The sequence below is a fragment of the Brachypodium distachyon genome, chromosome 3 (assembly GCF_000005505.3).
Source record: "Brachypodium distachyon strain Bd21 chromosome 3, Brachypodium_distachyon_v3.0, whole genome shotgun sequence".
Classification (NCBI taxonomy): Eukaryota; Viridiplantae; Streptophyta; class Magnoliopsida; order Poales; family Poaceae; genus Brachypodium; species Brachypodium distachyon.
This window is the reverse complement of record NC_016133.3, coordinates 30986295-31004410: the sequence shown is the minus strand read 5'-3', so window position 1 is coordinate 31004410 and position 18116 is coordinate 30986295. Positions and strand designations below refer to the sequence as shown.

The window sequence follows — 18116 nt, the reverse complement described above, 5'->3', positions numbered from 1 at the left end:
TACAACGAGTCCGAGGGTGAATATCGTGTATGTTGGTTTGAACCCAAAGTTTGCCCTTCTCTGACAAAATGGGGGCGTAATTGGTTATGGTTTTGTCCAATCATGAATTGGCAAACTTTAGCCAACGAACTGAACTATATTTCCCCAAGGGACATTATTGGTTTGCCAAATAACTTGAAAAACAATCAAACAAATATTATACTCCCTCCGGCCGGAATTATCTGTCAAAATATTACACGTATCTGGGCGTTTTTTGAACATAGACCATATTTGGACATATTTGAGACAAGTAATATGTATCGGAGATAGTACTAAACACTTTGACCAATGACCAAAAAATTGACATGGTCCTAGCAAACCAAGCGCACCCATACAAACAAGTACTCCCTCCGTCCAACAAAAAATGTCTCAATTTTGTCAAAATTTAAATGTATTTAGACATAGCTTAGTGTATACATGCATTCAAATTTGGTCAAACTTGAGACATGGTTGGACGGAGAGGGAGTAACACCCAATCTGCAATATCCTGCAAACCGGGTGCAGAAGAAGATGGTCACGGTGGACCTCGGCGCCCAAGATTTGACCGCTGGTGAGGAGACGCAGACGCCGACAACATCTGCTGCGTCCGTCGCGCCATCGCCATTTGCCGGTGTCTTCTGAAGTTCTGAACTATTTTGGGGCTCCTTCTGCGCAGAGTAGAAAAAATTTGGAGGGTTGAATCGGTGAAACGACCTGTCGGCGCGCGCGGATGCGGCAAAGCGACGGTAGGGGCACAAACATCAGCATTAGGATCACGTCCAACACCGTACACTTCACATCACATCTTTCTTGACAGCTACAGGCCACATCACTTGATGGTGTTTGTCGCCGTTGACCCTCCAGTATCCTTCACTTAAAAAATGGCGTACGCAACTGCACAAGTGTAAAGTGCATCTAATCTAAATTAAACGCCACGAACAAAAAAAATCTTCCATTTACTAAACGCATGAGCCGCCTTGAGCAATCAGCATTGCCCAACAAAACGAGAAAACATACACCAACAACGTGACAAGCCCTAACCACGAGACAAAGTCGACGACTGCTACTTTAATCACCTGTATTTTATTTACTATGGCGGTTGGACAAGGGAAAGACTTCTCGATAAGAAAAGTTTGAAACGGAGAAAGAAGCGAAGCTACCACGATACAAAAGATCCATAACATAAGATATTCGGCTAGGAACTCCTATATGTCTGAGGTAAGTAGTACGAGTAATAGTTTTTCACTACGAAAAAAAGTACTACTTGAATACACTAGCATTGATCTGTATATACACACCAGTATATTGCTCCGCCGTTTGGACTGAATGTGGCCTGATTCCACGATTACAAAGTTATTCCATCACGTTGCACAAAACTGTTGATTATATTTTACATACAGAAGTTCCAGTATGAAGGGCAAGAGGGGCGTAAAACACTCAAACTCGCACCCGTATCTTTCTATCTACCGTGCTTCGATCGTGCATGTTCTCCGAACAAATTATCTGGATGTAGCATGTCCGGGCCTCAACATGCAAATCTGGTGGGGTTCAATGAGATAATCTCACCCTTCAAGTTGGCAGTCAGCTATTTCTCTGGTTCATAAACTCTTCACCCCTCAATTTTACAGCTTTCTACTCGAATGGCACTCTTGTGCATCATGCAGAGAGGCAACCTCTGCAACGAACCCCATATATGGGAAATGTGATGCGGCGCAAGAATCCAGTTTGTTCCGGCGACAAGTATGTACATCATCATCCGTAGACTGTAAATCAGCAGGCGTGATTGTGTAATGACCTAATAAAAAATACACAGAAATCCAATATTTAGTTACTTGTTGTATGATGTTAACCACGCACAATTTTAAGTAGAAATGGTCGAGAGAGAGGCCGAGAGACAGACAGACAGCAGACATACAAAATTCAATAACGCCAATCATTCCATGTTGCGGTTGATCCAATCCAACCGTACTAAATTGCAGACATGGCACAAATATATGACAAAGACCGTTTATAGGGTTGAAACCATGAAACAGAAGCAGCTAATGAAGTCTGTCACCTTTCACAGCAGGTGGAACTTCTTTCTTGTCCTACCACCCATGCCCGTCCGTTGCTATGGAAAAATAAAACACTACATGTTTAAAGAGAATCTCATACTACTATCTATTATCTTATTATCTTACATAAGATAATACATATTCGTTCATATTCCAATGATTTGTGCAAAATCAACAAGTGACGCAAACCGAAGGTGACGGAGCAACGCCACCAATTGGAGTCTTTTATAGGAGTGAAGACATTCACTAAAATTTGAATGACGATAAAGTACATCACATGATCATGCATGATAATGAATGATGTCATGGGTAAAAACCGAGAAATGGGCGAGAGATGGACTCCGAATTGGGAAGACCAGTCCGTGCGTGAAAGTGAGCAGGAAATTTGTACAGATTCAGGTGCAAATGAAGGCACACTGCTCATCTTCTGTCTGTGTACCCCTGGCTCGGGTTTTGGGTTGCCTCTTGGTGAGGATCCCATCCCTGAGGGCCATAAAGTTCACAGGCCTTGAGCAGATTAAGTTTCAGTTACAGGCTTACAATGGGCATTTATAGGCTCATGGCCTTGTACAAATTATTAGGATAGCATCTGTTGGGGCGACTAAATGTAGGGCCAGAAGAGTCTACCTGGGGTTGGTACTAGATTACACGCATCTGCCGAAAGTGAGTTCCTGTCCTGGGGGTCCCACAGATCTGACTGATCAAGTGGTAATGTATGGAGACCTCCGGAAGTGTCCTCACCGTCACCGTCAGACGGCAAATGACCGGAAGCTCGTGCCTCCGTAACCTCCAGGGACATAACAGCCCTTGGACTGAGGGGAGTTGTTTGATAGTTCCTCCAACATATACCAACAAGTCAAGAAAAACTAGACGAACACTCATTTTGCTCCGGCGGCTACTTATAAGCATAATGGGGCTAGCAAGGTCCTGTTCCAGCAATGGCACAGAGCGAGCACCTAAAGGGCTCTCTGCTGACAATGTGAAATGATGTGTTTAAGAACCTATGAATAGTTGCATACACATGATCAGATTCTCGGGGAACAACTGAAGTAATGAACTATTCTTCACTAACTCAACAAGACATGCATAAAGACCAAGCAGGACACCATAGCATGCTTATCCTGAATTACTTTATCTTCTACCATGCTCGGAAGAACCTAGAATTGACCAAATACTTTGTTGTTACAACAAGCTAAAAAAAAACATAGCCTTCACAGAAAGCAGGCAGGCCATGGTAAAATCACTATGTCTAAAGTAGTAAGCTTCAGTAGCAACCCCAAAAAACAGTTGTATTCATCCAAATAGGTAATATAAATAGTATGTACTCCCTCTGTCTCATAAGTGTCGTAACTTTGTCTAAATACGCATGTATCTAGACGTGTTTTAGTGTGTAGGTAAATGCATATTTACACAAATTTGCAACACTTAAATTTAGACAAATTTGCGACACTTAATATGGGACGGAGTTAGTACTTGTTTTAACTTTCCAAATACATACATAAATAGTATGTACTTGTTTTAACTTTCCAAATACATACATAAATAGTATGTACTTGTTTTAACTTTTCAAAATATGTAAAGAAATTTTATGTGGTGGATTGCAAACCAAACAATTTTGTACAACAGCAGCAGTACGAGGTGATACTGGAAGAATAACCCTTCCCACCCTGTCTCTCTTCCTGCTGGTTATTTACGTCATTCGTGTCGTATCCAGTCGGTCGACACATGTCAACCTGGAGTCAATCCCGGCCCTAGACTGGGGTTGCACAAACAGGGGTCGAGGGCATCCGTGCTTCTATAGTGTATCCGTGGAGGTGCAGTTTAGCTCATACAAAGACAATATTTGCTGAGAGCAAGGAGACGTGGCGCTGAATAATATGATGGTTACCACTACTTCAGTGCAATGACAGCTGGATAAAACCACGATGAGATGAAATGCACTTTACCTTGAACTGCACCTTTTCAAGTGAAACTAGTCAGGAAGACTCAACCGCCTAAAGAATTCAAAAAGATGGAGATTTGAAGTCCAGTAAAAGAAAGCTATCACAGGACCATCTCTGATGAACTACAAATTGCACAAAGAAAGTCTGTTTAAAACATACAAGCATTATGTACAAATGAAGATGTACTTTATATTACTAATTTTACCTTCCCATCTAGTATCAAAAGCTCGCCATCAACCCACCGAGGATTTTGGAAACCAGCATCTGCAATTCTCCTTTGCCCCTTGTACCTAGCAACCTGTATTATATTGCAAAATGTAAGATGAGCAGTTCGACAATGAAAAGAAAAAAACATTGATCCTATCAGGGAAAATACCACTCCGAGTTCTCTAGGAATAATGCCCTTATGAGGAAGCTGATAGTGTTTGCCAACTTTTGCACGAAAGACAACCTGGTGGGGAAATAAGATCAGATAAATTTAAAGAGTAATAGCATGCTACCATCCAAATTTCTTGATCAGACAACATTGTTATGCAGCTCTTCGAAATTCCCTTTTCAAGCATCATTTCATCTAGAGTTCTCATCCCAATCCTACCTCCTCTACTAGACACAAAGTCCTTACAAATTAATGATCTATAAAAACTCTACTTGTAAGCTCGCATAGGCTGATTACCAAAGAGACTAACTATTGCATATCAACAATACAACCTCTATTTTCTTGCTATTCATTGCACTAGCACTGTTTTGTAGTTTTTCTTTTCTGTATGTGTGGCATTATACTCAATTTAAATTAGTGTGCTTATCAGACAAATATTACATAACTATTTCAATAGCATCAAATATTCATAATTGCAAAATGAATAGAAATTTAGAAAAATAGAAAAATCCAAGCAGGATGACATTTGCAGATATTGAGGCATCTTAATAAACTCTAGTAATCAAAGCTCAGCTACTACATGATCAGATAAAGATAAGAAATCTCCGACAATGCAAATAACATGCAGAGTACGGGCATTTGGCTTAAAAAAAATTCAGAGTACGGGAGTGCAACTAAGAATATTGAGTGTAGGCACCCTAACTTAGTTGTTATGTAAACTCAATGTATTCCACAAGACTGTCCAAACTCCAAAGAATGTGCAGTGCATTATATGATGACCACATATCTTACCAGAGAGAACTAGCAAGAGTAAAGTTAACATGAAAGTACGAAAAATTGTATATTTATGTTGCAAATGGGAAGGGCAAACCAAAACGTAAATATTACTCGCAACTATTTATAACTTCTGCTGACGAATATCATTAAATGGAAAAAATATATCATACCTGACCCGCCGGCACAAGATTATCCCCAGTCAACTTTGTAGCTTCAACATACTCATAGAACTTAAGATCCCTGTCCTCCTCAGATGAATCATCCTCCCGCCATTGACCAAATTTCCGTTGTAAACTAAGAATTTCCGAGTCAAATCCAGATGCAGTCTCATATAAGCCTGCCCATAAGATGCCTTTTAGCCAAACAATACCAGTAAAAAGAAGCCAACATGGGATGATGTCATGAAAAGGTAAGAGGAAGGTATCATTTGGAACATACCACTGAGAGGATCTGAAGACATGGGCGCTTGAATTCGGCTGAAGTGGGTAACTCCATATAGTTTTGGCTGAACCTTGTTACTATGTTGCTTAATGCCAAGTTGCAGCATCTGCATCAGATAAATTAAGGTGAAAAACTCCTTTCTATATGGTACTCTGCAATTCTATTTCAAATCCAATAATATAAATACATGTCCAGAGCTTGATGAATTAATCAATATGTTTTCGCTTATATACATGGGAGGAAAGCACAGAAGAGATGGATTCATGCTACGTTTAAGTCAAACAGAAGGTACTCAATTCAGATAACTATTTGACAACCAACAGAAAAGTCAGAGAGGCAGTCATTTTTCTGTATGCCTGAGCTGCAGGCCTTTTTTTTGACAGATCCATGCGCTCTACCAAAATGAAAAAAAGGTGGTGCAGTTTACAAAATACAGTTCACCAAATTCACATGCAATTTCAGTATAAAAAGCTTAGTTTCATGTTTTACCAGTTTGTCCAGACTTACAACATCTAGAAAGAAACAAAAAGGCACAGAACGAAATTGACTTGTAATGACATTACCTGATCTATTTACACACCACTTTCAAAAAAAAAAAGAATGCATGTTATCAAAGCTATTGCAAAACAGTACAGCAATAAAAATATTTACCGGCAGTTTCCTGTTGCCACCAACCAACTTAACGGGATCAAACTTGGGACCATCATCCTGCTCAGTAGTTCGGAAGCCAACTCTTTCCTTAGGAATCTGCTGAGCCCTTTCTGCATCGTGTTTCTTACTAAATTGTTCAGTATAGAAAGAAAATGAAAATCGGTCCCTGTTTTCTAATCTAGCTGGCAAGCGTTCAAAGGTTTTAGGTGATGACTGAGAAGCAAAATCCTTGTCATTCTCAATTTCAATTCCAATTGAAACTAAGGCTTCAATATCGCTCTCCTCACCAGACTCGTTATTATTCTCTTCTGCAGAAATTGTTTCTGCCCCTTCATTGTTATCTTCATCACCAATATCTTGTGAAGATTCGTTCTCAATCTCTGCATCATCATTATCATCATCTTCCTCTGAAATCTGGTCAAAGATTTTGATTATATAATCTTGGTTGATATTTTCCATGGGCGCCATTTTCAATATTTTGATCCTAGGAACTGGAGGTGAATCATTTGACAAGTTTTTCAAACCAGCTGGCCCAGCAGAAACATCACTATCATCGCTGTTTTGGTCATCCACGTTTATTCCTTCATCGTGTTCCTCCTGTTTAGCACCTAAGGAACTGCTAGATATGCTTATACTGTTGATGTCTAGTTTTCCACTCAACATATTTGGCAGCTGGTCAGAATCACTAACATCTGGTTTCAGATGCACTGCCTGAAAACAAGAGTCCCATTTTGTCAGAACATGGACGGGACAAAAAAGCTAAAGTTTGTAAATGCCAAGATAGCAATCGTCTTAAGCCATAACCTTGCCCAGAACTCTTTGAAGCTCATAGTTTTATATTCAAATTAGCACAGATCAGGTAAAACAATCATGCAATAGTGCAGGACAGATACATTTGCCAGCTGCAATATAAATAGTGGAGGTCGATGTCTTTGTGTATAGTATTTAGGATAATTCAAGAAAATGAAGGACATGAGCTGAAGCCTGATTATTACGGTCATGACAGAATAATAAGGTAGATGCTGGGAAGGCCATTAACTCACACAGTACAAAGAATGCATATAACAACCCTGACAGACACAACAATTAACTATGGAAGTCAAGAAAGTTAGGGACCAGTGTCTGGGTGGAGTGGTGGACCTACAACTACATAACCCAAAGATGCATAGAATTCTCAACCAAAATGTTTGAAAAATGGAACGGTTATTAGTATTGCATTTCAGCTTGTAGCATTGTACTCTTAATTCCATAATAATCAAAAGATGCAAGTTAGTATACCTGCAGGTTGTATCGTCCATTTGCCTCTGCAAAATAAATTTCAAATATAGGGAAACCAGGGCCGTCTGATGCCAGCTGCCTGAACAAGGAAAGAGTTAAGTCACTAATTTCAGAAAATAAAATATACAACCCAAACATGGGGAACCTATCCCAAGATGATTTGATGAATGCTACTAGTACTTTTAGAGAGCTTAGTATTGAGATAACGGATGAACATTTTCAAGGACCCAAACTTCTAAAACGTTGCTCAAAGTTCTAAAACAGATAAAATGAATAGGCTCCAAACAACTTAGTAACACCTAGCTAATCTGCTGACCGGCTAGTGCCTCGGAGAACAGTGCTGGTGACATTAATTGTTGCAAGACATATGTAGTTTCACCACTATTGCACTATCTTATACCAACTATATAGGGATTGAAAGGAAACAGTTTCTTCATGTGGCTATTCATACACCAGTGTTATGAACCTCATGGCCAAAATGGATACTGATACCCCTTTCATGTGATAAAAAAGCAATGTCATGGTCAAGAATCCAAGTTCCAATCATCAATCGGAAATCATAATTTGGCCCAGTTTCTTCACAATCACAATAAGCTTCACTAACTGATCTCACTGTTCTGTATCACCTCAGACATCTAACACACTATCTCAACCACAAACAAGTATACAGCCACACCCTTCATTTGGTCTAATTTCTCTCGTAATAGCACTCAGGTAATCCCTAATAATATGCACCTGTTTCTGTGATGGCATAGGTTTCTTCAGAGTTAATATTCTACAGTAGCTAACCCACCATATCCATAGGGATTTCCTTTGTATCACTTCCCCAAAACGACAATAATTATTAAATAAAATATGAAAAGCTGAAGAAATGCATAAACACAATGCATGGACAAAAAATGGACCCAGCAAACGATCAATCACAGAAAATACACTTGGCCTTAATTAATAGAGAAAAAGAAAAACATTAGTAGTTATCTACACACAAATTACCAAACATGCAACTGTGTATGTAAATAAATAACCAGCAAAAAGTAATACCTGATATCATAACTTTTTGCCACATACCGACCATGTTCAGCGCTTACACGAATTATAAGACCATATGGATCAGATAGATTTCCAGAAACCCCCGACCACCAGCCCAACTGCATATGCTCTAAAGGATCAGGTAATAGCATTTTTTGCACAGAAAGAAATAAACAAAACTAAATATATCCATAAATGAGAGTGTGAGGGCTACCAAAAAAGTTAGGTAATGTACTTAAGTACGAGGTTAAATTTCCATAACATGTGCAGATAAATTCTTTTTCATATTATCACCGCGTACATTCGAATTTCTGAAATAAGAGGTTCAGGCCCATGGGAGTTGGTGGCCTGCCAGGTGACCTTATCCTATGTCTATGTGCACCATGCAGTTGCTAGGTTACAGTTATCCGTCATGTAAAAACAACAGTGCTAACAATGGCATTGAACAGACAAGCCACATGCATGAGATCAAACATGGCAATATATTGTGTGCACAATAATATTTGCTGAAACAGGTTACTCCTAGATATCTAATATGCATGAAAACCTTAATGTCATTGGGACTAGTAACAAAAATGGATAGCATCTTTTAATCACTCTGGGCAAGCAAATGTGACATTTTGGACATGGACACCTCCTCCAACTTTGACCTTTTCTTTCATAGGAATATATTAGTATTATGACAAATCTAGTAATACCATTTTTCACCTTGCTAATCATAATAACTTAACTTTATATACACCGATAGTCAAAATCTAAGAAGTTTGATTGCACCAGTTTTAAAATACCGTGTATCTCCGACGGAGGTAGCACTTGAAATAAGAAATTTCAGTATCATGCGTCCTATACTTCTAAAATGTTTTCCTGGCAGATGATACTTTGGCTCCAAAAAACCAACTTCGCTAGATTAGAAGAGGCAAACTAGCATTTCAGATAAGTTTTCACAAAACAGAGGTCTTCTAAAATGTTTTCCTGGCAGATGATACTTTGGCTCCAAAAAACCAACTTCGCTAGATTAGAAGAGGCAAACTAGCATTTCAGATAAGTTTTCACAAAACAACAGAGGTCAGTAAAATGTATCAGAGAAAGACAACAATTTACCAGCAGCCGCTCACCAGCAGGAAACAGAATCATGTAATTGCAATAACCTACACACCAACGGAGTAACAGGAAACTACACATCTACACTTTTTTTTTGACTGAAAGCTGTAGGAAAGGCTCCGACAACATATATTTATATTAATAAAGGGAAGATAATAGTTCGGATTTAACAATAGGAGATAGGCGAACACTGTGACGAAGGAGCTCAGACTTGAATTCCTGAAACCAAGCTTGTCTAGAGGGCACGATCTGGTTAAAAATGTAGCCAACGCATCTACACTTCCAAGTAAACTCATGTTCTAGGCAATCATCTAACATCTGGCATATTTCTCTGCCAGTGGGGCCATGCTGTTATACCGTTCATGGCCTAAAACAGTGTTTTGTAGTTCTCTAATATATTTTGCCATTTCACTTCTCTGAAAAAATATCTTAGAGATGTTATCCGGTGATAGTTTACACAAAATACGTGTAGTTTTCTGAAATTTACTCTAGTAGTGGCCTTACTGTAAGAACAGGGCCGTGTAAGATACTATATGGCAAGTGTGTCTACTATGATGAAATGAACTAGAACCTCCTCGGCCTAATACTTGGACTAAATCACCAGCATTTATGTTCCCATCCTTTTCCCTTTAATGCACAGGCTTAATTCAGATTTTGACTTAAATGGTAAGTGGTACTATGTATTATCAATTTTGTAGTTGCGAACTGTAACCATATAGCGTGCCAACACAAGAGTAACAGATTGTTGAGCTGTTGTGGTACTAACCAGCCCTGCACCAGCATGATCTCTAATATGAGCTGCATCCATATAGCGCTCCTCTACTATGGCCCGCTGTAAGAGTAAAAATATTAGATAAACAAAGTCAGCAAATGAACATCGAACTATCAATCATATCCTTCTACTTCTGTCATGGATCCAATCAGTTACTCTACTTGAAAATATTCAGATTGATTCCTTATCCATAACATAGTTAACGAAACCGGACCAATCGCCGGCTCAGTCAGGCTCTCGGTCGTGGCCCCTGATTGGATTGCCATTGCAGAACTAGTACTTGAGAAATGTAAGTTCTATACAACATCCAGTAGGCAAGTGCACCATTTCTCCATTACTCAGGACATGGGCTCAAAACACCGTCTTTTATATTTCATTTCATCACCCAACAATTAATCACTCAAGCAGATGCAACCGTTGACAGATTTTAGATAGTTCTGTGAAAAAACTACTGGTTCAACTGTATTATACCTAGCTCACAGCAGCCCATTTGCACAAGTGATCCAAACAAAATGGCCAGTCAGGTCCAGTTTCAATAGCACAGAAGTAATGTAATGTAAGTAAGTAGCTTCAGTGGCATTTAGACATTTGACATGGTATAGTGTTGCGGTCTAGCGTTTCTGATTATGATATGGGATGTAAATACAACAAATGAGACAAAATTATTCTGACAGAAGGCCTTGATGCCCCCATAAAATGGATTATTTCTGCTATTAGCAATATTTATTATTGTCCATCCAAGCCAATGAATGTGCGAGGCATTCATCCCCTCATAGCGAAGTACTAGTTTCCTACTCCCTCCGTTCCAAAATGTAGGGTGTATTTTGATTGGTTAAGAACAGGGCTTTGATCACCAATTACTCAATTAATATGCAACTTATATAACATCAAATTGATCATTATATTCATTTTCAAATGTACTTATGATTGTCTTTTTGTATCAAACGAATTACATATTAGCAGAGTAAATTGGTCTCTTAGCCAATCAAAATACACCCTACATTTTGCAGCGGAGGGAGTACCGTATACTATTTTAGCAAGTTGAGGAACAGGCACCTGACTGGAATATTTTGAAGTAGAGAGACTACAATGTCAAAGGCAAAGTAAAATGATCAAAAGAGTCATTTACTACTGAACTAGACAAATATAAAAGAACAGATATTTCTAATTTCTTACATGCAAGTCAGATATTGATCTGCCAACAGTATCAATTCTTGACGTAGCAGCAATAGCCAACTTCAGTTTGTGAGCACTTCTATAGTCTTCTCTATATACAGCAGTCCGGAGTTGTAACTGAAATTCAATATGCAGCCATCAGGACATTTGTAATTTACACAGGTTAAGACTTAAGAGGGTATTATGTCTGGACGAAAACACAATATAAACATGGGTAAACGAGCACAGAAGTTAAGTTGTTCTTGTAAATTATTAATAAGTTGTATCTATATGTCACAGAAAAAGCATGTTGAATCTTTATATTTACTAGCTTTGTGCCCGTGCTTTGCTACGGAATCATCGAGAAAAGAAAACTTACAACTGAAGACAACATGATAGTCACCTTATGAACCAATGCCATAAAGCCTGATGACAGGCTTTGCTGAATTTGAACGTTGAACCCAAACTCATGGAGCTTGGAGAGGAAAGGCAATAGTAGAGTATATGTAAGGATTATGACTTGAAGTTTTAACTCATGAGTTTGTATAATCTACTTGTCAGTGGTGACAAGAGAAGGGGTTAGAAAGAAGTGAATTGACAACCAACAACTCCAAACTTTATAAATAGGAAAATAGGATACTCTTATAAAGATCTGGGTTGGTGGTCATTCATTCACTCCACTGAGACTTCTCCCTAGATTGCTAGCAAATCACCGTAATTGCCACACATTTTATGTGATAAATACATGTATCATGATCTTTTGCCTACAGTTGATTTGACCTATATTTTGAGATAATTGTTATTTAGCACGAAATTTGGAATATGAGAGCAGAAGCAATTAAACAACTCATGCAATACATATTTTATATTCCATAGCAATGCATGTGCATTTAGCCAGTTTTAAAGAGCTAGCAGTAGTTTAAATCCAGATATAAAAAACTGGCAAATTTATAAAAAAACATCATTTAAAATGGCAAATAAGCACATGACCCTTCTTAATGTTGTCATGAGGGGCCTTTTTTACAGCAACAGATGGCGGCTAATCATAAAGCTAGTAGTGTGATTTCTGAAGGTAGTCAAATTGTAACTCATGTGTGATCATCGCTTCCACCGTGCCTCATGCAGTTACAGCTGCACACTAACGACATAGATTTTATATAAGTCTAAACCTTGGTTTCAATGTTTTGCTGAACTTTTATACCATTGGGCCTATAAACAAAAGGGTATTTGCAACTTCCATGTGTTATTATTGGCAGGTTACAGATAGCACAGGCAACAAATGGGACATGTTATGGCATTAAGCCCAAGGCATAGCCTACTATTACTACGTCTAACATAACATCAGTAGTTCAATACATAAAAGAATCTTGGGAACTAATTCACATTGCTAGTTGACACAAAAAGCCTAACTCCATATAAGCCAGTTTAAATTTGAACATGACTTCATTAGTTTTTCAGTTCCTAAGGCTAAGAGCAAACTTTTTGAACTGCTGTTAGTTTAGCTTACAAAATATCCACATTAGGCACGTTTCTTCAGAATTGTGCCACTGATGTCATGCCTCATCGACACGCTAAATCACAAAAACTAAGAGATTATACAGGACCTATACATGAAACTATCCGATGTTGCAACTCGTTGTGTTCAGGTATCATAGTGAGACTACCCTTTTCTATACAGTTTGGTAGAAGAGAAGAGCAATGTATGTAGAACTTGGAAGCATAAACTTCCTAGTACGTTCAACAAGGGTAGCAAGCCCCATTTTTCACAAGTAATCACGGTGACAAAAATTAACCTTCAGTTCATCGACAAGGCGCTCACTCTCCTCCACAAGAGCAAAGTGCTGCTTCCACCTCATCCAGCTCCACTTCCCCTCTTCATCCTCCACCTCCATCTCCTCCTCGTCTTCCTCCAACTCCCCTCCTATCACCTCCAGTTCGTGAGAACTCTCTGTCCTCTTCCCCGGGACTGCCCCCTTCGAGCCGGGGGTTGGGGGCCAGTAATTGCTGACGTACTCGCTCCACCGCCGCACGGCGCCCTGGAAGGCATCGTGGAAGAGCGCGTCCCATCCACGGCGCCGGCGCTCGCCGCCGGAGTCGGCGGCCTCCGAGCTGCGCGCGCAGCACCGGAACACCGAAGCGGTGGCATCGGAACGGCGGCACGTCGGCGCGGCGCCCGCCAGGCGGCGGACGCGGAGGCGCTGCCCCCGGCGCGTGGCGAGGAACCGGCTAGGGTTCGGGTCCAGTTGTCGCGACGACGAAAAGGCGGGGAGGGGCGCGCGAGGCGCGGTGTAGACGGATGCCATGGAGGTGGCCAGGCGGGTGGGGCGGCACGGCCGGCTTCGTGGCCAACGCGACGCACCGTTGGGGAGAATCGCGCTCGTGTAGCGCGGTGGTTGTGGTGTCTCCTTTTCTTTCCTTTGTGGATTAGGACGAGAAGAGGGGCCAGCGTAACTGATAAGACTTTCGCGGGGACCGCAGCGGACGAACGAACCGAACACTGTGGGTGGCTATCGGGCCGGTCTTTTTTGAAAAGCCCGGTAGCCCGGCAGGATTGTCCGTTTGTGCCCGGCCCGTCACATAATTAATCGGGTCAGGCCTGGGGCCCGTCTGTGCCGCGCCTGGGCTTCAGCCTCAGGCCCTTGGGCCGGGCCGGCACATGTTTTTTTTAGATTACATATTTGACAAACGCTAATTTTCATGGTCAAGGGAAAAATATATCTATAGCTGATACAATAATTTTTCTAAAAAAGCTTGAAAAGCATGGAGAGGCCGTAACATCCCTAGTTCTGTAACATAAATAAAGTGGCTTGTTGTGCATCATTTGCATCTCATGAGCATCATGTCTAAATTCCTTAAACCTGAAATTGAGGGAAATTTAAAACCTCGTTTCAAAACGCTTGAAATCAAAGCCACACTTGCAACTCAAGATGAGTGTCCTTCAAAGGCTCTGGAATTTTATGTAAGCTTTGTTTTTCTGTTGCAAAGCTAGCTCCAAAGTTTCAGAATTTTTGAAGCAAGTTTGGGCATTCAAACAATTCAAGATTGTTTGAATTCAAAAGGAACCAGAAAAAGAAAAAGGAAAGGGAACCCTAACTTACCTCGGGCCCAGCCGGCCCAGCTCTTTCCCTCCCTCCTCTTCCGCGTAGCCCAGCTAGCGGCCCAGCACGCTCCAGCGCGCGCCAGCACCCACTGACGGGTGGGACCCACCCTTCAGGGCCTCCTTCTCCAACCAGCTGCGCGGCAGCCTTGCCACTGCCGGCGGCACCTCTTGCTTGCCGCCGTTTTTCTTAGCCGTTTGAAGCGCACGACCTCACATTAGAATCCCCAGCTCGCGCTTATCCTCTTGCCCCTGCTAGCACCACGATTCGCACTCTGTAGCCGCCACGAGGTCGGCGCCGCCTCATCTCGGCCGTCCGCCCTGACGTCAATTTCGACCGATGAGGTGGCCGATTCTACAATACTCTTGCGCCTAAAAGCTCCCCACGTCGAGCTGCATCTCCCCGTGATCTTCATTGTCCTAGCTCGATCCCCTCGCCCGAATGAGATCGGCGTCCACCGCCGCCTATCGACTCCGCCACCATGTTAGGAAGATCCGCTGCACCGGATTGAAGCTCCACGCAGGAAATCGGACCCCATGACGCCATCTACCGTGAGATCGACGTCGTCTCCCCCGACTCCGGCCATTGCTCCATCGCCGTCGCCCTTCCGCGCCTCCCCGAGCCTCGCCGTCCACATTGGTAGACCCACGGTGAGCCCCTGAGTGTTTTCCCCCTCACCCCGGTTCGGTTAGTGCATCGTAGCGTCGCCTAGGACGAGCGCTGCCCCTGCCGCCGTTGTTGCTCGCCGCCGGCGAAGTTCCGGTGACCATTAAGTCAAGCCGCTGCCTCAGTTGAGTTCGCGACATCACGCACGTCGTCCAGCACCAAACCGCGCTCGAACCATGGCCCGTAGCCGTTTTCCGGCCGGTCTCAGACGAGCCCGAGCCGCGCCACCATGTTTTCGTCACCGCCGGCCGCCGCTGACTAGTGGGACCGCTTCGTAGGGCCGGGGGCCACCTCCCAGTGAAGTTTGGCACTTGCGGTAAAAGGCGAAAATCCTGACAGTGGGACCCCCACGTCAGTTGACTAGTCAGCCCGCATGGCAACCCTATGGACTCTGGACCCACTTGTCAATGTCTACAGCTTGCCCCACATTTAGTGACAAAAGTTGGCTATAAAAAGCTAGGTATTTTTCTGGTTCGGATAAATAGCTTATTTGGCTTCCAAACTTGTTAAATTCAATACGAGCGTACTACCACACATCGGGTTATGGGGCCCGCATCAACTTAGTAACATGTCTAGACTTGGTCCATGAGCTGCATTTAGTCCGAGTTTTCTTAACGAGAGTAAAACAGAAAGGGAGTGAATAAGGGTGGCTAAGCAGGGCTTCTCTACGAGAATGGTTACCTGACAATCACACAACGTTTTGGGACCATGTCTAAGGGACCGTCAGACTCGTGATCATGGAACGGCCCATTAGGGTGGCTCATGGATTAGGTTGAAGCATCGCAATAGTTGTGGACAAACCTCCTTCTGCCGACACACACTGAGTATGCTGCCAGGCCAGGCTTTGGCAGACGGTTGGCGTGTGTGGGTAAAGTTGTACATCCCTGCAGGGTGAAATCTATTTGAATAGTTGCCTCCTCGGTTATGGACGACTTGGTGAACTTGCCTTGAATTAGACAACTAGAACCCTTAACTAAAATTGTCAACATAGGTGTGAGCGCTATGATGTGCTTCCTTGGGGTTGGATACAAGGGGTGCTCATAGTTGGGTTTGAGTGGTGATAGCTGTAGAGAGTACTCAAGTACGCCTTCATGCCTCGTGTATAAACTTCTGAGTAGTCTCTTTACAAAGGTACTTAGTATTGCAAAGTCAAAATCAGCTTTCTGCAAAGCAAGTCCACATAAAGCCCCTTTGACACTTATAGTTGACTTAAGTCTTTTCTTAGTACTCTTGTACTCATTTCGCTTTCTATTGGTTCAGAGAAGACCCCTTCTTCTGAGGGTGACATCTTCATAGAGATCGACAACGACGTCTAAGGTGAGAACAACCAGACGGTGATATGGGAGGGTGGTAGAAGCCCCCGTTGTTTATATTCCGGCCTCTTAGGCCTTTTGTTAAACTCAGCCTTCCTAAGGCTTACTTACTTCCGCGTGTGCTTTGCACTTGGTCGAGAGACAATGGTTTGTAATAAACTCTTCTATCTTAATACTCAGAGGAGTATTGTATAATATTGCTCTTGTGTCGTAGAGGAATGTTGTGGTACCTGTTGTTGCGACATACGTCGTGCGTGCTGCGTGTAAGTTTATAACGCGCACGGTGTATGTAGGGTCATAGAGGTTGGTTCATACTTTGTGAAAAGACCTCGATGTCGCCTAGAGTGGGGGGGGGGGGTGAATAGGCGTCTTAAAACTTTTACGGATTTGGCTCTATATATCCTAAATGCGGAATTAAACTAGTTGGATACTTTCAAGCACAAATCCTAAATATGATAGGCTCAACTATAGTGCACCAACAACTTAAGCAATAACAAGATGAACACTTATATTAATCAATAAGCTAGCACAAGATATATAAGATAGCACAAAGCACATATAAGATAATATATGACTTCAAGCGCGATGGCTATCACAAATTAAAGCACAAGTGAATGAACTCGGTTTAGGAATACTCGAGGCACGTGGAGACGATGATTTATCCCGATGTCACTTTCTAGGAAGCTAATCACCGTTGGAGAGGTGCAGGCACCACAAGAGGTAACCCGAATAGCCGTGAAAGGACACACCCAACTCCTTGAGCCTCCCACACCAAAGTAGGAGCTCAATCACTAAGATGGCTAGCTTCTTCCTCCACTTCGGAGATGGCAAGCTCCACAACCACTTCACAAAGCACACAAAGGAGAACCTCGGGCCTCTTCACAATCTCCACGAAGAGGTCACCGGGACAACAACCACTAAGCCGTCTAGGAGGAGAACCTCGAAGAGTAACAAGCTCACGGGCTCTCACTCGAACTAATCAAGGTGGAGAGCTCAAACCAATGTACCAAATGCAAAGCAAGAACACAAGATGAAGCGATCCTCCCCCCTTACAGGGTTCGATCTCTGTGCTTACAGTGCTAGTCCCTGAATCGACTCGCTAGCACACACAGTTTCAAGATGTAATATCAAGATACAAAGGTCAAAAGTATATTACATCGTATTGATCCAGAATTAAATAGTACCTTACATATTACGTAACCTCATGGGTTGGCTCAAGAAAAAAAAAATCTTGCAGCGGAAGGCAGAAGATACAGGAGTCCCATAACAACTCCACAGTCGAAACATGTTGGAATGTAAACTCGCAACCCTAACCATTGGTACCTCACTCTTCAGAAGATTGACCTGCAACATTTAAACGTTGCAGCCACTAGGGGTCAATACATTGAATGTATTGGCAAGTTCACGAAAGGGTTATAACAGATTCTGTCAAGTATATGCAGTA

General features: G+C 42.0%; 1 protein-coding gene across 5 annotated transcripts; it reads right to left on the bottom strand.

Annotated features, from left to right (window-relative positions):
• Nucleotides 1-1232: 1232 nt before the first annotated feature.
• On the bottom strand, nt 1233-14022 carry LOC100822878 (protein EXECUTER 1, chloroplastic). 5 transcript variants are annotated; one of them, XR_731577.3, is made up of 13 exons: nt 13389-14022; nt 11617-11733; nt 10435-10500; nt 8580-8686; nt 7539-7617; nt 6261-6971; nt 5607-5715; nt 5339-5505; nt 4392-4466; nt 4221-4313; nt 4019-4137; nt 2075-2128; nt 1233-1813 (listed from the first exon to the last, which is right to left on the bottom strand). XR_731577.3 is itself a non-coding variant. In XM_003574038.4 (12 exons), exons 1-11 carry the CDS (start codon nt 13896-13898, stop codon nt 4045-4047), a joined length of 2127 nt encoding a protein of 708 aa, XP_003574086.1. In that variant the 5' UTR covers nt 13899-14022; the 3' UTR covers nt 1233-1813; nt 4019-4044. The 5 variants fall into 5 exon arrangements, 4 of the variants coding, with proteins under 4 accessions (XP_003574086.1, XP_024318365.1, XP_014756668.1 ...); XM_003574038.4 differs by lacking the exon at nt 2075-2128; XM_024462597.1 differs by lacking the exons at nt 1233-1813; nt 2075-2128 and adding an exon at nt 2170-3229.
• Between the last annotated feature and the right edge of the window lie 4094 nt (nt 14023-18116).

Bases quoted from the DNA above. Each gene is read 5' to 3' on its own strand.
- LOC100822878 (XM_003574038.4), bottom strand. From the start codon at position 13,898: ATGGCATCCGTCTACACCGCGCCTCGCGCGCCCCTCCCCGCCTTTTCG. The intron at 4,467-5,338 runs GTATGATATATT...TTTCCCCACCAG, and splicing joins ATCTTGTGCCGGCGGGTCAG to GTTGTCTTTCGTGCAAAAGT. The intron at 4,314-4,391 runs GTATTTTCCCTG...AATATAATACAG, and splicing joins TTCCTAGAGAACTCGGAGTG to GTTGCTAGGTACAAGGGGCA.